At 38.8% G+C, this 25,990-nt stretch overlaps 1 protein-coding gene across 1 annotated transcript; it reads left to right on the top strand.

Annotated features, from left to right (window-relative positions):
• The first annotated feature begins 22,555 nt into the window (after positions 1-22,555).
• On the top strand, positions 22,556-24,704 carry LOC143565016 (pentatricopeptide repeat-containing protein At1g20230-like). The gene has a single exon (XM_077052343.1). The coding sequence runs from the start codon at positions 22,574-22,576 to the stop codon at positions 24,623-24,625; it is 2,052 nt and encodes a 683-aa protein (XP_076908458.1). The 5' UTR covers positions 22,556-22,573; the 3' UTR covers positions 24,626-24,704.
• Positions 24,705-25,990: the final 1,286 nt, after the last annotated feature.

Below are 25,990 nucleotides of genomic sequence, written 5' to 3'. Positions count from 1 at the left end.
CCCCACAAACGACAACGCTTGGAAGCTTGGGAGCTTCAATGCATCTGCTTCCCACCGCCTTAAGGTGACTTACTCTCAAACCCTCTAACGGTGGAAGCGAATGTGGGAACACTTCAAACGAACAAAGCCTATATCGACACAGGGGCGGCCACAGAAATCATGTATGAAAGATTCTTCAACCGGCTGAGGAAGGAAGAACGTTAAGGCTTCAACCCTCCGAGTCGTCTATAAAAGGTATTGCCGATGTATCCTTGAAGCCTTTAGTCCAACTAACCCTTGATGTCTGTTTTAGTGAAGGCAGGATGAAGAAAACCAAACCGCTGACTTTTGTGGTTATCAATACACCTTCCAACTATGATGTGATCATAGGAAGGCCAGGGCAATGCGTGTTCAACATGGCTGTCTCGGTTAGTCAAGGTGCTGTGAAGTTTCCCACCGACAAGGGAATTTCAAACCTTCAACCTACCCAAGAGGTTCACACGGTTGAAGGGGAAAGCTCAAAAAGCAAAAACGAAGAGCAAGGCTTAATCATAAACCCCAAGTACCCTGAACAAAAGGTACGGGTAAACACAAGCCTTTCCAAAGAAACACTTTCACACCTTGAAAAGCTGTTGATAAACTACAGCGATGTCTTTGCTTGGTGCCCGGAAGACATGACAGGCATCCCTCGAAGCATTGCAGAACACGAGCTGAAAATACCTCCCGATGTCAAGCCTGTTGTCCAAAAGAAACGGAGCCTAGCTCTTGAAAGAAGCTTGGCAGCATGCCAAGAGGTTGAAAAGCTTGTACAAGCTGGGATCCTACGCGAGGTCAAGTATCAGTCTTGGGTAGCTAATCCAGTCATGGTTCGAAAGCCTGACAAGTCTTGGAGGATGTGCATCGACTTCAAAGACTTAAACAAAGCATGTCCAAAGGATTGCTATCCTTTACCCGAGATGGACCTCAAGGTTGACTCTTTAACCGGACATCCCTTTAAGTGTTTTCTCGACGCTTACAAGGGTCACCATCAGATTCTCATGAAAGTGGAAGAAGAAGAAAAAACCACTTTCCACACGGACAAGGGTATTTTCTGTTACCAAAAAATGCCCTTTTTCCTACGAAACGCCGGTGCAACCTACCAACGATTGATCGACAAAGCATTTGCTAGCCAAATTAGCAGAAATTTGGAAGCCTATGTTGATGATCTAGTAATCAAGAGCAAAACCGAGCATCAAAATGCTTGAAGACGTACAAGAAACCTTCCAAAACTTGAGAAAGATCAACATGAAGCTTAACCCGTGAAAGTGCTCATTCGGGTTCGAAGAAGGCAAGTTTTTGGGGCACATTGTGGGAAAACAAAGCATAAAAGCTAATCCCAACAAAGTCAGGGCTGTTCTCGAAACCAAATTCCCACAAAGCAAGAAAGAAGTGGAAAGCCTGAATGGAAGGCTTGCAGCCTTGAAGCGTTTTACCTCCAACAAGAAAGATTTCAGGTGTACAGAAGAAGCAGAAGAAGTGTCACACCCCAACCTAAGGCGGAAATGTCGGGGCGTGAGCTGACTTTCACAGCTCTCAAGGTACTATCATGCAATATTTAAATGACAATATCTATTAGTTAAATTCAATTTTCAAATAAATCAAATACAAACAAGTACATAATCAAGTATCATACAACAATACAACTTATATTACAAATGATATTGATTAATTATTTTCTAACTTATATTCTTCACTAAGTCTTCACCAACCTGCATATGCGTATAAAATAAAATTTTGTCAACACATGTTGAGTGAGTAAAACTCCAGTTTAAGACACTACAATAATATTATATAATAAATAAAGAAATATGCAAACTGTTCCTGTGAGATAAGCAGTTAAGCCATAGCACATACACAATCAATCAAACCAAAAAGAAAGGTAACCATAAAGAAAGGGCTCAACCAATCCATATAAATGGACATTGGTTACCAAAGAAAGGACTAAACCGTTACTATAAAAATGGACATCGATTGCCGAAATAAGCAAGTAGCATTCAAACAAGCAAGTAAGGAAATAGCAAGTTAAGCATAAACTGATATACACATAAGGATTAACAGTTGCGGTTTTAAATACTAGATAATAGATAAATATATAAGATACGCACATGTCCCCCAAAAGATTTAAAAATAAGTAAAATAAGGGAGTGATTGCTCACCTTAGCCATAAGCAAGAGATAAACGAATGTGGTAAGAACGGTAGTAAACAAGAGTCATGCTTTTCAGAAATTACCGACGAGAAATCCTAATAAAGAACAATTGCGGAAATAAATATGATTTGAATGACAATACTAAGATTAAATAAAGGCTCGAGATTCGATGATCGGGTACACTCTAAAGAAACTTTTATATTACATAGATTTATTATTAATAAAGATTTCTTTTAAATACTTACATTAAATAATAAATATTATTATTATTATATAAAATTTAGATCTTTTTTTAAAATACTTAGACTATACTTTTAATACGTGAATTTACATGATATACATATAATAAGTTAAAATTCCTTTTTAAATAAATTAAAACATTTAACAAATTTTAATAACTAAAGTATATATATGTAGTTTTAATCCGAAATTCGAAAACGTGACAAGTTAAAACTGTTTTGGACAAAAATCCGCTAACGATAATGTATCCAAATATTTTATGTGAGGTTTAGTGTTAAAATGATAACAGCGAATATGTAAACGAAATAATGATGAACACAAAGATTTGTTACGAGGAAAAGCCTTTGATCTTGGTCGGATCGCCGGCACAAAAACCCCGGGTGATGACAAATCGTCTATCACCACTTTTATTAATCAAAAAGGGGTGTTACAAGGGTTGGAAGCTATGATCAGCGATTACAATGATGTCTAAGTGTGTGTATAATGCTAATTTCGTAGAGAGCAGCGTGTGTTTGTCCTAGCTGATCAACTTCAATTTATACAAAAATAATATAACAAATATCCCTAATTTTAGCCTAGAATCAAGCCTTTCCATAATTAGATCCGTTTCCTTCATTATCCACACGTTTTCTTAACTTGATAGCGAGATTATAGGTTGGACCTGGTCATTAGCCGTTATACATGCCATAAATATCAAGATAACAAAGGAAAATCGTTAATAAATAATACGTACTGAGGATCATTGATCTTGACAGGATCTGCAACATATTCTAAAAATAATTGATCCGTATTATATGCCAGGATAACATATCCACAATGTCAAATTTCCGTGCACTAACAATTGCCCCCAAAATGGCGGTTGTGATAAGATCACAGCTGTCATTTTGCCTTTGAAATCTTCCTGCAAAAACAGATGAGATTTGACAAGCTGGATATAATTGTCATCACGGAGTTTCCTTGGGAACTTCCCTTCCGGCTGTATATCCTTTTACCATAAGTTACCATAAGCGTTGATCCTTCTGTGGTCCTTGTAATTGAATTTAGGATACCTGATGCATATAACTTATGATATTAACTGGGATTAAACCTAACAAACTGGGGACAAGACCAAATAAACTTGGGACAAGCCAGTGAAACTGGGGACAAGCCCGTGTAACTGGGGACAAGCCCGTATAACTAGGGACAAGCCCAAACTGGGGATAAGCCCAAAAACTGGGGACAAGCCCAAAAATTGGGGACTGGCCCAAAGATACGGATGTTAACTGGGGACTCGCCCAAACCGGAATTTAGCCCAAACGTGAGATAACGTGAAAACGTTATAAACCGGTGGTATGGTACGTCTACCATAAATCGTAGGATCCTCCATATAGCCGAAGACAACGAAATTGTCAGCCACTAAGCGTGTACTGGTCCCGCTGCCCTGGACTATACGTTGGATAGCGTGCGCTCCAAGCGAGAGTGTAGAAACTCTAATTTATAAGAAAGGTGAAAACATTTAAACCTTAGGGGATATGACCATCGGGGGTCATATCCAATCGTGGGCTAGGCCAAGGGAAATAGTAAAGTACCTTAAATGTAAAGGAGAGGTGGCCAACCTCTTAGACGTTGAACCTCTTATTGAAATCTGCATTGTTATTTAAAACTTGGAAACAGACAAACTTTAAAAATATATTATCCTTAAATTAATAAGAATCTGAAATAAATAAGTGATCGGATAGATATTACCAATTTCAGGATCCTTGACCCTTCTGAGGATACTTGATCCTGATTAGAAAAAGTATTTCTTGAGATGAATAGCATTCCATGCTCTAGGTAACTTGTTGCCTTCCATAGTCAGCAGGTGATATGCCCCCTTTCCGGCTTCTGACTTGATCAAGTAGAGACCTTCCCACTTAGGTTCTAGCTTTCCATCCGCTGGATTGGTTGTATTTTGGAAAGCTTTCCTCAAAACTAGATCTCCTTCTTGAAATCTTCGAATCCTGATATTCTTGTTGTATGCCCCGGCTACCCTTTGTTGATATGCTGTAATTTTGATCTTAGCTAGGTCTCTGAGCTCATCAACAGTATCCAGATCTTGGAGAAGGATTTCATTGTTGGCTTGAGGATCACGAATGCTTGTTCTGGCAGTAGGAACCACCATCTCCGTAGGGATTACAGCTTCTGAGCCAAACACCAATGAGAAGGGTGTTTGACCTGTTTCATTCTTTGGTGTTGTTCTATCAGCCCAAAGAACATATAGTAGCTCTTCGGCCCACTTGCCTTTCTTGGATCCTAGTTTCTTCTTCAAGTTGTTGATAATAATCTTGTTACTTGATTCAGCTTGACCATTAGCTTGAGGATGAATTAGTGTAGAGGTAATCATCTTAATTCCCAACTGTCACAAAAGTTAGTGGTTCTTTTCCCGATAAACTGGGAACCATTGTCACAAATAATTTCTGAAGGGATACCAAATCTAGTAATAATATTTATTTTAATGAAGGATGTCACCTCTTTTCCGCGTACTTGAACAAAAGCTTCAGCTTCTATCCACTTTGAGAAGTAATCAGTCATGGCAAGCATACACACTCTTCCTCCTGGTTCTTTAGGTATCTTACCTACAATATTCATGCCCTACTTCATGAAAGGCCATGATTAGGATATAGGATACATAGGCTCTGCTGGCTGGTGTAGAATGTTGTTGTGTCTTCGACATGAGTCACACTTCTTTGAATACTCCATAGCATCTCTCTTCATAGTTGGCCAATAGTATCTTGTTCTCAGAATTCTAGAGAATAGGGCTCTACCTCCAATGTGATTACCGCAATCTCCTTCGTGAAAGTCTTTGAGCACGTTTTGAATTTCAGGATCCTCGATACATCTCAAGTATGGACCTGCAAGAGATTTCCTATACAGAATATTATTTAATAAAATGTATTGTGATACCTTAAGTTTTAAAGGACTTAGGATTCTCTGTGGTTGGAATCTCTCCATTTTGAATGAACTTCTTGATCGGGAGGATCCAAGATCCTTGTTTAGTTGAGGATAATGGATCCCAAGGCACAATCTCTTTGTCAGGTGTTATCTCCCCAACTTCTTGTTCTCCTATTGCAGATGAGAGTATATGGATGATTGGGATCTTCGTATTTTCTGGAATCTTCAATGATGAAGCTAAATTTGCTAAGGCATCTGCCCCAGCATTCTCTTCTCTTGGTACCTGTATAATACTAAAAGAATCGAAGAACTTTGATAGTTCCTTCACAACATCTAGATATTTGATTAGTTTTTTACCTTTAACAGCATATGAGCCATTAAAGTGGTTAGCTATCAATAATGAATCTATATATACTTGAAGATACCTGATCCTCATGCATATAGCTAATTGCAAACCTGCGATCAGAGTTTCATACTCTGCTTCATTGTTCGTTGCTTGGAACTCACAGGCTATAGACTGGGGTAATATGTCCCCCTGTGGCGATTTCAGTAGGATACCCAATCCTGTTCCTCTTACGTTGTATGCTCCATCAGTAAAGAGGATCCAAGGATCCTTGGTTTCTTCCAGTTGTTGAACCTCCAAATCAGCTTCCTCTTGCATATCACTACTGAAATCAGCCACAAAGTCTGCAAGCGCTTGTGACTTAATGGATGTTCTAGGCTTATACTGAATATCATATGCACTCAATTTCACAGCCCACTTAGCCATACTTCCTGACAATTCTGGTTTTCTAAGCACATTCTTAATAGGATAATTAGTTCTTAAAATAATAATATGTGTTTCAAAGTAGTGTCTCAACTTGGTTGAGGCCATAATTAAAGCAAGAATTAAGTTTTCAAGGTGAGAATACCTGACCTCTGCATTTAACAAGCTTTTACTTACATAATATACCGGGTGCTGTTGTCCTTCATGATCCTTGGCTAGAATAGCACTGATTGCATTACCTAACACAGCTAAGTACAGAGACAGCGGCTCACCATCTATTGCCTTCATCAAAGCAGGATAGATAATCCTTAAGAGCCTTTAGTGCATCTTCATTCCTTTGAGTCCATTCAAACTTTTTATTTTTCCTCAAGATATCATAGAAGTCTTTGCACTTCTCTGAGGATCTGGAAATGAATCTGTTGAGAGCATCTATTCTTCCCGTCAGTCTCTGGACATCTTTAGCATTCACAGGAGACTTTAAATTAATGATGGCTTCAATCTGCTCGGGGCTCACTTCTATTCCCCTTTTGGTCACCATGTATCCTAGAAACTTTCCTGCCTTAACACCAAAATGGCATTTTGACGGGTTCAGTTTCATATTGTACTGATCAAGGATATTGAATGCTTCTTCAAGATCTCTAAGATGATCCTCAGCCCTCTTTGACTTCACTACCATGTCATCTATGTAGACTTCCATGGTTTTGCCTAACTGATCCTTGAACATCATGTTGATCAATCTTTGTTATGTTGCCCCTGCATTTCTTAGTCCGAACGGCATAGCAATATAACAATATATGCCGGTAGGAGTCATGAATGTTGTACCCTCTTGATCAGATGGTTCCATCTGAATTTGTTAAAATCTAGAGAAAGCATCCATAAAGGTAAGCATCTCATGCCCTGCCGTTGCATCCACCATGGAGTCTATATGTGGTAACGGGAAAGGATCCTTGGGGCATGCCTTGTTTAAATCGGTAAAATCGACACACACCCTCCACTTTCCATTATTTTTAGAAACAACAACTACATTAGCCAACCATCGAGGATACTTAACCTCTCCGATCATACCGTCCTTAAGAAGGTTTTCAACCTCCTCTTGTATGATCGCGTTCCTCTCAGGAGTGAATTTCCTTCGCTTCTGATGGACGGGTTTAATAGAATAATCAATGCCCAACTTATGAGTAGTTACCTCCTTAGAAATACCTGTCATGTCTGAATGTCTGAAGGCAAATGTGGATTTTCATCGCTTTAGGAAGTATACTATATTCTCCTCGATCTCGTCAGGGATACAAGATCCTAGGAACACCTTCATGTCTGGATCTTCAGGATCTAAAGATACTTCTTTTACATCTCGCTCTAGAGCTTCCAGCACGTCCCTAGGATGTTGATGTAATTGCTATGCTATCGTTTGTTTAGCTGTCGGCTTCATTGATGAAGAATAATAATTCTTGGCTTCCACTTGGTCACCATCTATCCTTACTACCCCCCAAGGAGTTGGTAGTTTGATGCACTGATGGTAAGTAGAGGCTACAGCCTTCATTCCATGTATCCAAGACCTGCCAAGAATAACGTTGCAACAAAAATGACTGTCAATAACACAAAACTTTTGGTAAGAGTTTAACCCTTCGATGTATATTGGGAGTTTGATGTCCCCCAATGTTTTCTTGGTTTCACCACTGAAACCCACTAACACCGACGTTCTTGGGATGATTTCTGAGTCCGGGATGTTCATTTTCTGTAGTACGTCATGTTGGATGATGTTGACCGAGATTCCACCGTCGACTAGGATCATGCGTACATAATGGTTAGCAATAAATAAATTTATAATCAAACCATCGTGGTGAGGATACTGGATGCTTGTCTTATTTTCTTCGTCAAAGAAGATTCTTTTGTCAGTCGTCAAAGTAGTGGATATGACTGGTCGGTCTCCGTTCTCCAACTTCGTTTCTTTGGCGTGTCTTTTTGCTGAGGAGAAAGAAGTACCGCATATATCTGAGCCACCGGAGATGAAGTTGATTACTTGTGCGTCTGGTGGGGGTGGAGTTGCTTTCTGTGATACATCTTCAGGATCTTGGATCCTAGACTTTGTTCTTCCCAAGAGCTCTTTGAAATGACCATTGCTCAAGAGGTATCCAATTTCCCTCCTTAAACTAATACAACCATATGTCTGATGGCCAAAGTCTTCATGGAATGCACACCACTTGGACTTGTCTTTGAAGGATGTTGTTTTCTCATTTTTTTGAGGCCACCTTGATTTCTCTCCAAGATCCTTCATGGCACAAATCAAACCATGGGTATCAACTGAGAAGCAATACTCAAAAATACTTGGGTAGTCCTCATCATCTTCTCCTTCTTCAACTGCCCGGACATTTTGATTGTTGGATTTTGAGTACGGCTTTGAGTCATTGTTCCTGAACGAGGATCCTTGTTTCTGGTTAGGTGACTCTTGCTTCATTGGAGCTCCTAACCGTTCTTGGATCTTCTTATAATCTTCTAGTCTTATAAATCTGAGTGCCCTGTTTCGGACTTCATCTAAAGTCCTGCATGGAGTTATCACAAGATCATCATAAAATGGGGAGCCCCTTTGAATTCCCATCTTGAATGCTTCAACAACCGTAGCCATATCAAGACTAGGGATCTCTAGGTCCTCCCTGCCAAACCTTGTAACAAAATCCCTAAGAGATTCATTATAAGGTTGGACAACTCTATACAAATCACTAGTTAACTTCTCAAATTTCCCACTACAAGAAAATTGGCTGTTGAATAGGTTAACTAAATGTGAAAAAGAAGTAACGGAAAAGGGAGGAAGACTTAGCAGCCATTTTAATGCAGATCCTGTTAGTGTGGATCCGAAACCCTTGCATAGATAAGCCTCCTTGAGTTTTTCGGGAATTGGATTGATTTCCATTCTCTCCCTGTATTGAGCCACATGCTCTTCAGGATCAGTTGTTCCATCATACACCTTCGTATTGGGGTCTGAAATCGTTTTGGGACTTCAGCATCACAAATAGGTGGAGCAAATCTGGATAACTTGTGGCTTCCTTCTGGTATTTCAGGAATCGGACGGAACACTCCTGGCATGCTGGATATCATATCCTTAAGCTTCTGAAGTTCCTTAGCCATAGCCTGGTTGATACCTGTATCCTGCATAGAGCCAAGGTTAATATCTAAGGATATATGATTATGCATGTTACCACTCGGTTGATTGAACGTTGGCATCCCGGAAGTGTAGCCAAGGTAAGAAGCATCTGCCATGGTAGCTATTCTACCAAAGGCAATGGTTTGCATGGGGATGATGTCTCCTTCATGAACCTCTGAGGATCTTTGATGTTGAACCCCTAAGGATCTTTGATTCTGCCTGAAGGACCCTTGAGGTTGGGAGCTGAAGGATCCTTGGTGATACATCCCAGATGACCCTGGTTGAAGGAACGAGGATCCTTGAGTTTGCTGGCCCATGGATCCCTGTTGAAGGATAGATGATCCTTGTTGAAGGAACGAGGATCCTTGAGTTTTCTGACCCATAGATCCTGGTTGAAGGATAGATGATCCTTGCTGGAAGATGGAAGATACTTGAGTCTGTTGAGCCACAGATCCTGGAGTAGTGAAATCTATAATCCTTGGCATCAAAGGAGTCTCATCCTCCAGTGGCCTCTTTCTTCTCTTGAGATCTTCAATTTCACGAATGATTTTCTGATTAGTCTTGTTCTGATGCTCCATGTATGCTTTAACCTGTGAAAACATAGCAGAAACATCTCATTGTTAGAGTTAACCACCGATGTGGCATCATTGGTCTTTGAGCTCTGGAAGACTGGAATTTGTGTCTTGTTTCCAGCAGCAGCCCGTGATGCTCCCGTGATTGGAGGAGTCATTGGCGGCAAAGTCTTTGATGAGAGAGAAACCGAAAATGGCATGGTTGATGAAGCAGAGGTTGATTGAGAGGCCATTGATGGTAATATGGGTATGAAAGGTTGAATATTGATAAGTTATTTTCTGGATTATAGCTAGGGGTGTGCGTGGTGCGGTTCGGTGCGGTTTTAGGGTAAAACTAAACCCAAAACCAAAACTTCGGTTTTTGGATTTTTAAAACCATTCGGTTTCGATTTTTCGGTTTTCATTTTGGTTTCGGTTCGGTTTCAGTTTTTTCGGGTTTTTTCATTTGAGCTTGAAAATTTTAAGCCGAAGAAAAAATTGATGAAAAACAATGAATGTAAGTATAAATAGTTCTATTAATTGTTAACTAGTTGATAATTATACATTTGGTGAAAAATATTTGAGTTACATATTTATTAATTTCTTATTAATTATTTAAAATAATAAATAAAAATATAAAAGTTTAGAAATTCGGTTCGGTTCGGTCTTTTCGGTTTTTTTTCATGCAAAACCAAAACCAAACCATAAGTTCGGTTTTTACAAAAACATAAAACCAAACCGTCGGTTTTCGTTTCGGTTCGGTATTTTCGGTTTGGATTTTTTGGTTTTTTCGGTTTAGGATCGTTTTTTTTGTTTCTTGCTCACCCCTAATTATAGCACCAATTGCCCCAGGGTGGGCGCCAAATTGTTTTGGACAAAAATCCACTAAGGATAATGTATCCAAATATTTTATGTGAGGTTTAGTGCTAAAATGATAACAACGAATATGTAAACGAAATAATGATGAACACAAGGATTTGTTACGAGGAAAAGCCCTTGATCTTGGTCGGATCGCCGGCACAAAAACCCCGGGTGATGACAAATCGTCTATCACCACTTTTATTAATCAGAAAGGGGTGTTACAAGGGCTAGAAGCTATGATCAGCGATTACAATGATGTCTAAGTGTGTGTATAATGCTAATTTCATAGAGAGCAGAGTGTGTTTGTCCTAGCTGATCAAGCTTCAATTTATACAAAAATAATATAACAAATATCCCTAATTTTAGCCTAGAATCAAGCCTTTCCATAATTAGAGCTGTTTCCTTCATTATCCATGCGTTTTCTTAACTTGATAGCGAGATTATAGGTTGGACCTGGTCATTCGCAGTTATACATGCCATAAATATCAAGATAACAAAGGAAAATCGTTAATAAATAATAAGTACTAAGGATCATTGATCCTGACAGGATCTGCAACATATTCTAAGAATAATTGATCCATATTATATGCCAGGATAACATATCCACAGTGTCAAATTTCCGTGCACTAACAAAAACGTCAGTTTTTTAAAATTTATGAATTAATTAAGGTTTTATAACAATTATAATCTTAATTATTGGATTAATATGATTAAAAGAACAAGTTTTAAACAATATACAAAAATATAGGAGCTGGGGGGTTCGAACCCGCGCCCCCAGCGGCCCTAAGCCTTAACCAAACCACCCACAACCAACTGCGCTATCAGCTAGTTGTTTATAACTTCTGAACAAAATATTTTTAAACAAACAAACATGAACCCAGATTATATTATGAGCCCTAGAAATCTAAATCGCTTAAACCGTTAAACGATAGATTGATTAAGGTTAGGGTTATTGAAGAGGAGGTCAACGCGATCCCAAACATATAATCAATTACCTTTACCAAGTTTGATCTGAACATGAACGGCGTGAAAAGACCCGACGGCAAGAAACCACGCAGAACACCCAGTAGATGATCAACAAAACGTAATTAGATACAGGGGTTTTATTGGTGAGACATCAAGGCTTGTGTAGGTAAGTTTAATTGAATTATAATGGTCGTTCAATAGTCACAAACGGGTTTAAGGACGGCTCGTTTATAAGAATAATACATATACAAATAGATTTCGTTTTCTAAATTATAAGTGTCGGCCAGAACCTATAAGGCATGAGAATCAAAACTCACAAATCGATTCCTATAATAGAACCAGAATTGTGGTTCAAGAAACTTAAACGGGTCACCGGGTTGCAAAACCGGTTAAAGGATCCTGATGGTGTATAATAATATAATATAATATATCAAAATTTGCAGATAAGTCCCTTGACTATGGAGATGGAAACACTAAATGGTTAAAGTTTAGTTTTGGTTTAAAATCAAATATCTTTCAAATTTATTTGTATATAATAATTAAATATAATAAGCAATTAAATAAAATATTAGTTACTCGATAAACGTGATAAAATTTTTTCATTTAAAATTACCCGAACGTAAAACGGATCGGATAATATAGACTGGTAAAAATCGAGTTGTTACAAGAAGCCTTCAGCCAAATGAAGCAACACTTAGCTTCACTCCCAGCTATTGCAACCCCTTAAACAGGAGAACTGATCTCTGTCTTTCTCTCAGTGGCTGAAGAAGTATTAAGCGCGGTTCTAACCATCGAACGAGACAAAGTTCAGGTACCCGTTTATTTCTTTAGTTAAACGCTAAAACTGGCAGAGATCAAATATCCTCCTTTGGAAAAACTTGCTCTGGCCTTAATTCAAGCGGCCAGAAGGCTTCGAAGGTACTTTCAAGCACACCCCATATAAGTGGTCACTGGCCAACCTATCAAAAGTGTGCTTGAAAAACCAGAAAACTCAGGCCGATTGGCCAAATGGGCTGTGGAACTAGGTGAGCATAACATCACCTATGTCCCGAGAAAAGCTATCAAAGCCCAAGTCTTGGCGGACCTATGTCCTGAAATACATACAACCGCCACTGAACCTTCTGACCCTGAAGCCTGGAAGCTTTTTACCGACGGAGCTTCCAGCATCGAAGGGTCAGGAGCTAGGCTCATTATAATCAACCCCGAAGGGTTAGAATTTACATATGCTCTTCGACTTGAATTTCAGACCACCAACAACGAGGCTGAATACGAAGCATTGATCGCTGGTCTGAAGATTGCCAAAGAAATGAAGATCCAAAAGCTACAAGTCTTCACAGACTCGTTACTCGTTTCAAGTCAAGTCAATGACAACTATGTAGCCAAAGAGCCCAACATGAAGAAATACCGTGAAAAGGCAAAAGGGTTGATGACCACGTTTCAAGAATGCACCATCAAACAAGTCCCAAGATCACAAAACAAAAGAGTTGATGCCCTAAGCAAACTAGCATCTCTCACATTTTCACACCTCACCAAGAAAGTATTGGTGGAGGTGTTGAAAACTCCTTCAATTCAAGAACTGGAGGTTCAAGACGTGATCACTGAAGAAGGTCCCAATTGGATGACTCCTATAGAAAAGTTCCTCAAAAATGGTGAGTTACCTTCGGACCAGACAGAGGCTGAAAGGGTTCGAATCAAATCCAGACAGTATGTGTTACAAGGAGAAACGCTTTATAAAAAGGGCTACCTTGCACCACTGCTGAAATGTGTAGGCCCTGAACAAAGTCAATACCTGATCAAAGAGGTTCACGAGGGGATATGTGGAGCTCATTTTGGGTCAAGAACGGTGGTTGCAAAACTGATAAACCTTGGATACTTCTGGCCTACCATGCATCGAGATGCAACGGAACAACTCAAAAAGTGTGAAGCCTGTCAAATTCATGCACCAGTTCCCAAAAGCCCTAATCACGATCTAGTCCCCATCTCCTCGGCTTCGCCATTTCACAAATGGGGAATGGATATTGTTGGTCCATTCCCACCGGCCAAAGGTGGGGTAAAATTTTTGCTTGTAGCCGTCGACTACTTCACCAAGTGGCCTGAAGTCAAACCACTCGCAAAAATAACGGGCAAACAAGTCATCGACTTCGTATGGGAAACCAGCATTTGCCGTTACGGGCTGCCAGGAGTGTTGGTCACGGATAATGGGAAACAATTTGCTGAGAAGCCTTTTAGCACATGGTGCAAATAATTCAGAATCACTCAAGTGTTCAGCTCAGTTGCATACCCACAATCCAGCGGCCAAGTTGAAAGAACAAACAGAACAATCGTTGAAGGAATCAAAACAAGGCTGGGAAGGCACAACAACAATTGTCTTGAAGAACTCCCAAACGTTCTATGGGCAATAAGAACAACCGAAAAGACAAGCCACAAACGAACGCCTTACAGCCTAGTGTTCGGATCGGAAGCTGTAATCCCAGCCGAAGTCGGAGTTGTGACTCAAAGAACACTCAACATGGACCTCGAATCAAACAACAATGAGACCATGTTGAATTTGCAACTCCTTGAAGAAATTCGTGATCAAGCCGCCATTCAAGAGGCCAAATACAAGCAAAAAATGGAAGCCTACTATAATGCCAGAGTGAAGCATGAACGCTTCAAGCCTAGAGACCTTGTACTCCAAAACAATGAGGCCAGCAAGAAAGAAAATCAAGGAAAACTTGGCCCAAAGTGGGAAGGACCATATACAATCCTCGAAGCTCACAAGGGTGGATCCTACAAACTGGCCGACACAGAAGGCAAAAAGCTTCCAAGACACTGGAACGGCAAAACCCTTAAAAGGTTCCACGCCTAGTCAAAATGTAAAAGTGTATTTCAAGAGATGTACAATTCTCCTTTTTGTGAAACAACAACCTCTTGAATGAATGATAAACTTTTTGTCATAACTTGTCTTTACTCATAATCAGGTTGAGAACCTAGCAAGAAACTCCATGGCAATGTCCGTGTAAGGGGATGAGCTCCCATGCCACATCGCTCAATAGGTTCAAGGGTTAAATGGACCTATATAAGGGGTGAGTACCTATATCAATTCGACTCCATGAGACTTAGAAAATTTTCAACTAAAACTTGTTTCATAGACAGGTCTGAACAGCCTACACCAGTTCGTTCCTTAAACTTCAAAAAAAGTTTACGAAAACCAAAAACATACACTAAATAGTGATATAAAGGATAGCCAGCATGTGCTTTTTACCTAATGAAGCCTTGAAGCTAATAGTGACCGCAGCACTAAAACTTCTTAAGGAAAGTTAGCTAAAATCACATCAAACTAACAAGACAAGCAACAAACACACAAATACATAGAACATCATAGTTCATAAACAAGGCCATTCCAAGGCCATAGCTAAATAGCATCCATACATAATAAGCCAATTAAGGCTAAAACAAGGAAATCACAAGGATCCCCAAGAAAATGTTCAAAGGGCCATAAAGGCCATACACAACCACAAGGCAGGAACTTTAAGAGTTCCATGCCAAACCTACATTGTTTAAATATTACATAACATTGTTTTAAAAGTGCTAAGAAAGCTACGAATAAAGTGTTTAAACATCAGGAACAACCTTTGAGGTACTAGCTTTACCACCCTTAGCCTTCTTGGACTTCTTGACTTGTGGTACAACATCAGCAACAGCCGAGCCTTTGAGGCTTGCCACATGAGACCCGTCGCTTCTCCTAGATAAAGTCTCTTCACTAACATCAGAACGGGAATGTTTCTTCGACAAAGACTCAATCACCTCTTTGGCAACCTTCTCATCAAGGCCAGCTGGTTTCAAATTCTGCAAAACCGAAAGTGGCTTACCATAGCATGATGAAACTGCACCCACATAAGTGTAAGTAAGCCTCTCCATCGCATGAACTGAACCAGTGAAAAGCTTGTAGGCTTCAGGGTTGAACAAAAGAGACTGCTCCATAGGCTGACCGGTTTCGTGATGATGAAAGCCTACAATAAAACCCAATTGCTTTCCATGGCCTAGCAGCTTCGTGTAAACATCACCCAACACCGAGTTAAACTCTTTAGAATGAAGCAGGTAGGATACAGCCTGCTGAAACCCATGCTCGGTCAACCACTTGTTATCTTCAGAAGTCTGGGCGACTGAAGCCTTCAATCCTTCCTTCTCCATCTCAAAGGCTCTCCTCTGTACCTCAAAAGCTTCACGGTCAGCATCCAACCTAGCCCTGTCAGCTTCCATAGCTTTTTTCAATCCTGCCATCTCAATCTCTTGGCCACGAGACAACTCTTCAATCTTTTTCACATGCACTTTCTCCTTCTCTGAATAAGCTTCAACTTCCTTCTTCATGGCCGCCATAGAGGCCTTCATCTTCTCCTTCGTCTTCATAAACTCTTCATACTCCTCCATCCCCTTTCAAAACCGAGTAACACCTTCTGCCAAAAGTGCAGAAAAGTTACAAGAGTTCAAGATCAATCGGGACAACAGGGAATCACCCTCCATCTTGGAGATAGTATCACGAACCCCCGGAGGAGCAAAATGAGCCAATGCGTCAGCACAAACCTCGGGATCTTTGAAACTATCCCCAACCTTGACACCCCAATCTGGTACATAAACTGCATTACCATCCAACTCTTGAATGACTGGCATCTCAACCTTCTTACCAGTCGATTTCTTCTTCTTAGAAACCACCAACCACTGTTCCTTATCAACCTCCATAGTCAGACCTTGGTCTTCAGAAGCTTGAATGTCATCACTAACCTCAACTAGCTCATGAGAGGATGAGGTGGCAACAAACTTTAGCAAACGTCGTGTGGAACGACGAGTGGAAGATTTTGGAACAACGGTCTTGGTGAACCCTTTAACATATGCAACCCCAGCATACTCAGCATCTTCAAATCGACCCTCTTTCCCTCGAGTAACCGAATCCTCCCCAACAACGGCTGCAGCATCAGTAAAAGCAACGTCGGAAGTATCGTCACTCTTTAGGAAGTCCAAAGCAGGCATGACTGAAAACACAAAAGAAATCCATCAACAAATATATCATCAAGGTAAACCAAGTACGGGATAAACAAGCGCATACCCTTATTATCCCTCGTAAGCACGGGATCCCGATTAGGCTTATCCCAAAGTTTGATAATCCCTAATAACACAAGAAGATGTTCGGGGAGAGGGCGGAGACGCGAAGGACATGTTCTAATGGATTTCAAAAAGGCTTCGTTTAACTCGGACTCGGCCGGTTCTGGTTCATTTAGAACGGCTTCGGGTTGTCTCCAAACGGGTTTAAACGGAAGGATAGAATCAGAAACAAAGAAAAACCGTCCTTCCAAGAACCGAGGGTCGTAACCGCCGAGGAAACCAAACATATATCAACCTTGGTATGTTCGAACGTGTACCAATCACCATTTTTCTCTAAGCGAAAGAAACGGCGAAAATTCAACAGCGAAGGGTCATAACCTAGGGCTCTACACAAAACCTCAAAATGCAAAACCCTAGAGAACCCTAACGGATGGATTTGGCCGAATGATATACGATAATACTCCAAAACATTAAGAACAAAAACCGAAAAAGGGTGTCGGAGGTTAGAAAATTAGAAATGACGGCAATATAGGGCGATAAAACCCGCTGGACAACGATCAGTGGAAGAATCGACCGGCGGAGCAATCGGTTTATACTTTAAACATATCCCCCATTCAATACAAAACGATTCGACCTCTTCTTGGGTCAATCGGGAAAAACTGATCGGAAGATCCTTTTTGGCAACCATAATTTTGAAAGAAAGATGAAGGATCGAGACTAACCTGTTGGAAGATTGAAGGAAACTTGTAAATGTTTATGGTGGAAACTTTTAAGAGAAAGATAGAAGATAATGAATAGTTATCTAGTTAATAACTATTAATGAAAAGCAGTTATTGGAAACCATAATCTGACAATTACAATCACATCAACTGTCACATCAACAATTCAAAAAACAATCAAAACTGAACAAAGCTTCGGAGCCTTCAAGCCTTGAAGCCTTTAAGCAATGAACAAAATGTGTGCAAAAGTCAGAAGCCCTTGAGCATACTCCTCAAATACCTCTGACTTGGGGGCTGATGATGGGGGTAGCCCAAGGAAATAATAAAATGGCTGAAACACATTAACGTTAAAAGGGTTAAAAGGTTAAAAGCTTCGTTTCCCGCCCAAACTTATGTAAACAAGTACCCACGTGCTACAGTACGATGTCAAATCACTGTTCACATCATTGTCCCCTCTGACCAAAGGGCATATTCAGATAAAGTATTATTATTTTAGTTAAGGACCAGCGGTCCAAACCTTCCCGCCCATAAAGGTCAACTCTCTATGCAAACAAGAGGCTAACTAGTTTAGTTAACTGGACTAAAAGGCTTACATCTTCTTCATATAAATAGATGACTTAGCCTTAAACATAAACACAACAGATTTGGGCAGATAACAGCATCTCCTTAATCTTCTCTTCTTCCTTGAAAAATATGCTCTTAGCTTATTTCTTACTTCAATAACTTCATAGCTTCACCAAGAACATCATCCTAAAACCGATTCCAAACATCACGGTTCTTGATCCTCGATGAGCTATAACAACAAACAACTAACTAGTGAACCTCCTTCTACGTTTTGCAAACATAGAGGGACACCACGACCTGCGTTAGGCTAACCTGAACCCTTGAAGCCTGTTAGCCTAACATATCCATTCACTATCATTAGTCTTATCTTTATTGTAGCAACAGAAAATATAAAAAAAGAATTTTTTTTTTGTTTTTCCTACATTCGATACGCCTAAATACATGCACATAATTTCTTTTTGATCATACATGCGCGTCATTTGATCAAAAACACTTGTGAATACATTCTTGAGTATTTCAACGGTGTGTTCTTTGTGTATATAGCACATTAAACTTGGTTAACTCGTGACACTTACCCGCAGTGGCGAAGCTTGGACTTAGTCACGGGGGTGACCGAAGTCAAGGAGTCAAAACCTTCGGGTCGACGATTCGGTTCGTGTTAGTGATCCGGGTCGGGTCAGATCAAACAATATGACATCTATATATCTAATTTTTCTTCATTTATTTAAACAATTGTTCTTATAATAAAAAAACAAATGAATTTTTTAACCAACAAATACCTAAAATATTCATGATAATACAAGATGAATGGTGAGTAAGGATAAGCAAAATATGGTGTCGATACCTAATAGATACCAGTGTTTTGAGTTTCGGTACCGGTATATCTCAAATTTTACCTTAAATACCAGCACCGATACGGTACCGATCTCATCCATAAGGGTGAATACCTAGAAGAAGAATTGTAAAGACCTAAAATATTTATAAAAACAAATATTTTACTATTCGACTACTATTTTGTAACTTTTGTTATAAATACTGCGAGGTATTATTAATAAAAAAAAACAAATGATGGGGCATTGTATTTAAAGAAAACAATCAGTGGTGACCGGTAGCATTTTGGAAAAATACATCGGGGGTGACCGCGTGTAATACTTATAAAAGTTTTTGAGAAAAATCGTGAATTTTACCCTATTAACGAAGAAAACGACAGTGGCCGGGGCCACCCCGGTCCCCAAAGAGCTTCGCCCCTGCTTACCCGGAAGTTTGGACGTTCATAGTGGAGACTATAAATTCTTGAATGATAGTAATTTCATGTTCTTAACACGTTTATCTACTAGTAGAAAGCTTTGTGATTTTCTTCTGAAACGCGCCTTCTTTTAACACCAACTTTAAGGGCGTTGTGTAATGTTACATTAGTGTTAACAGTTTAACCTCCAAAGTATAATGTATGTGATACCATTTTAAATATCAATGGCGTACAACTTAATGATCAAACAATGACAAGTACTTCTCGTCTACATTGACAAGACTCAAAACAATAAAATGTTGATTTGCACAAAAAACAAAGAGGATTTAAATCGAAGGATGTGAAAAAGATGCTTTCATAGTCAATTTTTAATGACGAATTTCTTTTAATTTTTTTATATGCGAGACTTGAACTTAATACCTTTCAAATCATATCAACCCAAAAGTATTTAAAAACTTTATCTTTAATAATAGACCATCTAACCCATTATTAATGCAAAATATACCCAAACTCTTACGACCCAAAGTGTTTAAAGGATTTCATAATCATTTATGAGTTGGGTTCATAAATTAAATGGAAATGTGGAATCTATTAGAATGCTCACATGGAATTAAACAAATGCTAAATGCGAATAAAAGTCAACATTGTAGCACATGTTGCATCCGTACATATAGTTATAGTAGGCCATGTTGATCGATGACCATATACAGAAAATGGATTAAACAAATATTAAACCACATTATTTTAATTTAAAACGGTCTAAGTCACATACATTATATTATAATTATAATTGAACAATACAATTTAAATACAAAAAGAATATACAAAAAAGAATATTAAAATAAATACGTTTAATAACATGGTTTCGAACAATAGAAAACATAGATTTTTTTAGTAAAAAAACAGAAACAAAATTAATATATTTCATAATTGTTTTATGTAGTCATACACCCATACATGACAATGAATTAATTTACATGCATTTTGACGGGTTTGACTGAATTTTAAAATTCTCACGAAAATGGCATTTGGTTAAAAGAAATCTCATTCTCTAGTTTCACATAAAGAGAAGTTTTAGGTTCAAATTCATTAATCTGTATCAACTTTTAGACCCAAGTATTTCAAGCCTAAATAAAAAAAATACACCGAAATATTAAAATTTCGATTATACGGACAAATGCACCCCAGAAATTTCACACCATTGACCATAGAAAGATACAAAAAAACCTCTAAATTTGGTGTAAAGTCACAACCAAACCCCAAAACTATGTAATCAGGCTCACTGATTGGCCGAAACTCTCATGCTTCAAATTATTACCATAAACAACAAGCTATTGAATCGTCTCAATTCTCAAATTCTACATGAATGAGTTAACAAGAAGATGTGGCAAATTTGACCGATTTAATAAATGAGTTGACATAACAGGGCTGGCTTAACGATTTTAAAGGCCTAAATTAAAATGGGATTTTATGACCCTTTCTTGACAATTGTGAATCATCTACTTATAGAAGAGCAGATTAATATACTTCCAGACTGCATGAGAGATGGATAACCAACTTTTTAGCAACACAAGATCCGAGTCCGCCATGATTAGGAGAGTTGGATTAGCAAGATTTTGGCTACAGTAGAGCCTAAGGTTCTCATAGCTGGCTTAGTACACGTGAAATATGTTGGTTGAATATTATGTGGACCTAGGTGTTTCTTTATGTGTTACTACATATATGCGGGCTCCACATGTGCCTTCTCTGTCGAATAAGCTTAGTTATCAACATTCGATCGGGTCTTTTTAGATTTGGTTATTTTCTATTTTGGGAAGAAATATAGACAACTTGAATAATACTATTTTGGAGATTTAGTGAATGGTTACATTCAAAGAACCCTCTTAAAGTAAATAAGTTTTATTCGAGGTTGGGTTTTATTTGAGGCTCGGGTTCGACTCGTCATGACGGGGAAAACCAAATAAACCCCCCATGTTATAACAAGCTCTTCGAGCACTCAGCCACCACCACTCAGCCACTACTCTCACCTCCCTTAACACCGCCACACTCTCCCTCTCACAAACCCGTTAAACCTGTGCCCAACTCCTCCGCACCGACCTTTCCCTTGACTGCCATTTCACCACCAATCTCCTCTCTCTTTAAACCACCCACCTTTTCATTCCAAGAATCCAACAAGCTCCTTAAATCCATCCAAAACCTAGATGTATTCTATTTCTCAACCCTCATCCACACGGACGCCTACATAACTTATTACCATTAAAAACCAATATTATGTTTTATTCGCACAACTTTAGTTTATAAATAAGTCCAATATCATTTACGTGTTCATAAAACTAATAATAAATAAGTACATGGGTTTGTTTTCAAGGGTAAAACAGTAGTTTTGTATAAACGTAAAAAAATATAGTATCTATTGTGTGTTAATTCGGAGGATATGAGTTTTTCTAGGGCTAAAACCAAATCAAAAAATAATTTGGTTCAGTTTTGCTGTTTTTTGGTTTGCCTGTTGTAGCTTAAATATTTTGTACCGAAATTTTTTTTGACCTTAAATAATAAATTTAGGTCTAAATCATTTCATTAAAAGAAAAAATAAATTATTATTATATACTTCTCCTAAAATATTTATATATTTAATAAAATATTTTAAGTTAAATATAGAAGTATTGGCTTTTATTAATCCTAACTATCATTTTATTCGTTGTCGGTCCTAACTAACATGTTGGCTGCTGACGGTCCCATCTTTTAATGTATTTGTTCCCAACTGTTCGCGATTATAAGAATTCTAACACCATTACTTGCAGGTCGCCGGAAACGTCACATTTTTTGCTGGAAAACTCAACTTGAACACCACTACCACTTGAGCACCGCCAGCCGATTCCGACGATGTTTCTATGGTTCGGTTGAGCTCAATAATTGGGGGCTTTTCCTGGAAAAAAAACTTTTAAAGGTTCAATCTAAGGTTAGAAAGATGCTTGTGATGGAATGTTGAGTTTTCTAAAAAAATTTGTGAGTTTTACGGCCAAAAACGTTTTTCGGGCGATCTACAACTAATGGCGCTAGAATTATGTTAGTAAATAATCATTAGGAACAAATATGATATACTGTGAGATTGTTATTAGTCAATTTGTTAGTTAAGACTGAGTATCTAAAAAGTAATTGTTGAGATTCACAAAAACTAATATATACTGAAAATAAGAAAATGAAAATCTATAAAATTAGTTCGGTTAAGTTTTTCTGTTTGTTCTTTTTATACATGCACCAACAAATTTAAACAAGAGTTTAGTTTATCTGTAAATATAAAATCAAACATAAAACCAAACCGTGAGATCAAAAACATATACTCCTGAAACAAAATCCAAATAAAACCATAATGTCAAAACTCATACACTTCTCCACCCTCATTCACTCCTACTCAAAACTCAATCACTTCAATAATATTATTATCACACTATACCATATGTTATCAGAGCATGTATTACCCGATTCGCGGGTTATTCCGTCAATTATCAAAGCCTGCAGCGGGTTAACTAGTTTAAGATTCGGTAAACAGGTTCATGGGTTTTGTGTAACGTCAGGAATTAGTCAAGACCCATTTTTACAATCTTCTTTAGTTCATTTGTACGTGAAATGTGGTGAGTTGAATCATGCACGAAAGGTGTTCGATGAAATGCCTCAACCGGATGTCGTGTCATGTAGCGCGCTGGTTTCGGGGTATGCGCGAAACGGGTGTGTTAAGGAAGCGGAATTGGTGTTTAATAGGATGGTGGAGATGGGTATTGAGCCGAATTTGGTGTCGTGGAACGGTATGGTTGTCGGGTTTAACCAGAGTGGATATCGTTTGGAGGCGGTGATGGTGTTTCGAAGAATGTGTTTGTCGGGTTTTAAACCGGATGGGACTACGGTTTCTGGTGTTCTTCCTGCTGTTGGGGATTTGGAGGATGTTTTGTTAGGTGTTCAGGTACACGGGTATGTGGTTAAACAAGGCGTTGGATCGGATAAATGTGTCGTGAGTGCGTTGATCGATATGTATGGGAAGTGTTCGTCGGTTAAGGATATGTCACAGGTGTTTGATGAAATGCTTGAAAGAGATGTTGGTGCGTGTAATGCTTTGGTTTCAGGGTTTGCTCGGAATGGATTAACTGAGGAGGCGTTAAACGCATTTAACAGGTTAAGAGATCAAAAACTCGAGTTGAATGTAGTCTCGTGGACGTCGATTATATCGTGTTGTTCACAAAATGGGAAAGACATAGAAGCCCTTGATCTTTTTAGGGAAATGCAAGTGTCGGGTGTGAAACCGAACGCGGTTACCATCCCGTGCGTGCTTCCCGCTTGTGGAAACATTGCAGCGCTAATGCACGGGAAAGCCGCACACGCGTTCTCGCTTAGAACCGGAATTTCCGATAATGTTTATGTCGGAAGTGCTTTAATCGACATGTATGCTAATTGTGGGAGAATAAATTTAGCTCGGGTTTGCTTCGATAGCATCCCCGTTCACAATGTGGTTTGCTGGAACGCGATCATGGGAGGATACGCGATGCACGGGGATTGTGTCGAAGTCATCAAAATATTCCGTTTAATGGAAAAAACCAACCAAAAACCCGACTTTATCACGTTCACTTGTTTATTATCCGCCTGCAGTCATAGCGGATTAACAAACGAAGGCGAACGTTACTTTAACAAAATGTTAAACGAGTACGGAATAAACCCACGAATCGAGCATTACGCGTGTTTAGTCACGTTGCTCGGTCGAGCCGGGAAGCTTAACGAAGCGTTTAACGCGATCAATAACATGCCGTTTGAGCCCGACGCGTGTGTTTGGGGAGCGCTACTTAGTTCATGTAGAGTACATAATAATCTCAAACTAGGAGAACTAGCTGCTAATAAATTATTCAACCTAGAACCGAATAATCCCGGGAATTACGTATTATTATCAAACATATACGCGAATAAAGGATTACATCAAGAAGTAGATAAAATTAGGAATTTGATGAAATCAAAGGGGATGAAGAAGAACCCTGGATGTAGTTGGATTGAGATTAAGAACAAGGTACACATGCTTTTAGCATGTGATACATATCATCCTCAAATGGATAAAATATTATATAAGATTGATGAATTAAGTATGGAAATGAGGAAACTAGGGTTTTTGCCAGTGACATCATTTGTGTTGCAAGATGTTGAGGATCAAGAAAAAGAGCACATATTATGTGGGCATAGTGAGAAACTTGCAGTGGCGTTAGGGCTTTTGAATACTCCACAAGGGACTAGTATTCAAGTGATTAAGAACCTTAGGATATGTGGTGATTGTCATGATTTTATAAAGTTTGTTTCTAGAGTTGAACAGAGAGAGATATATGTTAGGGACACGAATCGGTTTCATCGGTTCGTTGATGGTTCATGTTCGTGTGGCGATTATTGGTGAAAAGTTTTGTGGAAGCTTGGTTTAGTGTTTGCATACATCGCCGTGGCACTTCAAGAAACATGTGTCTAGATCAACTGTTGCGGCAGCATACAGCGCAAACTTTTCCTTTGATCATGATTCATTAGAGTATTACTCTTAAATTCATGGACCCTACCAATACCCTGCGAACCAATGAGATCATGTAAAACTTTTACATTAAGTTTTATTAGGTATGCGGTCTTCCAAGGCACATCCCAGTGGAAGCTGGACTCGAACATGAGAGATGCTTATGGACCATGCAGTTTTTTGAATTTTCAGATGTAAAGTATATTATTGTTTTTCGACTTATCCCGATATTTTTGAATATAGATGTTGTATTTGAAAAACAAAGTGAAAAGCCAACAAAAAGAAGATCGAAATTGATTAATTATTTCAGTTATTCTTTGTAGACAGTTGTTTACCTATTTATGGTCACTATTACCTCAAAAACCTCATGTAGTTTTTTGTTTACATGTTGCAAAAGCTAGTTGCTGTTATTTATGTGACCTAACTCGACTTAAACTGATAACTCAGACGTCTAGTCTACAGACACTCAAGCAACAAAAAGAAACAACACCTATTAGAAAACTATCCTAGGCCCGCCATCGGGGGCGCTTAACTACCACCTTGAAGGTTATTGAGTGCAAACTTAATGTCAGTCTTGAGAAAGATATGTGTATAAAACTATAACCTAGAGTTGGCGAGAGGAGAGGACTGGCAATGGGTCAAAACGAGTACGGATCCCAGCAACTAAATAAATAGTTCTGCTTTGTCGATATTGTAATTATATATGTGCATCTTCTTAGTTATAAGTTTTAAATCTGAGTGTTTTTAAATGGATATGGTAGAAAAAAAAGTTTCTAATCTGAGTCTTTGAAATGTTTGCACAAGGTGGTTTGCTTTACGAACCATCCACGTTTCTCGCTTATGTACGTTTAATTTTGCGCCTAGTTTCCACTTTAGGTAATTTGTATTGAAACATCTTTAGTTCAGGTGTCTACTCGACGCAATGTTTAGGTGTTTTAAAACTTTCAAGTCCGTGTGGGTTCAACACGCCAATGACTCATTTTTAAAACTATGTTGAAGGACCGATACCTTTCTTCTTTCTTCCTTCCTTCTTTTATAGGCTCATTTTCTCTTTAGATAGATTTGTCTTCTCTATCTTGTTTCCATGTGCTATTTTTTTTCTTGAAATTTTCCATTGTCAGATTGTCAAATTTGATGAGAATTCCTTATAAGACCTAGGGGTGCAAATGAGCAGAGCTGCTCGCGAGCTACTCGAGATCGGCTCGTTAAAAAGCTCGTTCGAGCTGAGCTTTATCGAGCCCGAGCCCGAGCTCAAGCCTA

The sequence above is a fragment of the Bidens hawaiensis genome, unplaced genomic scaffold (assembly GCF_021521415.1).
Source record: "Bidens hawaiensis isolate Kalapana, Puna unplaced genomic scaffold, B.hawaiensis_p1.1 tig00000001_1, whole genome shotgun sequence".
Lineage (NCBI taxonomy): Eukaryota > Viridiplantae > Streptophyta > Magnoliopsida > Asterales > Asteraceae > Bidens > Bidens hawaiensis.
Note: the sequence above shows the minus strand (reverse complement) of the source record. Positions and strands in the feature narration are given on the sequence as shown.

What these genes read in the sequence shown, in the direction of transcription:
- LOC143565016 (XM_077052343.1), top strand. Translation starts at nt 22,574, where the DNA reads ATGTCAAAACTCATACACTTCTCCACCCTCATTCACTCCTACTCAAAA.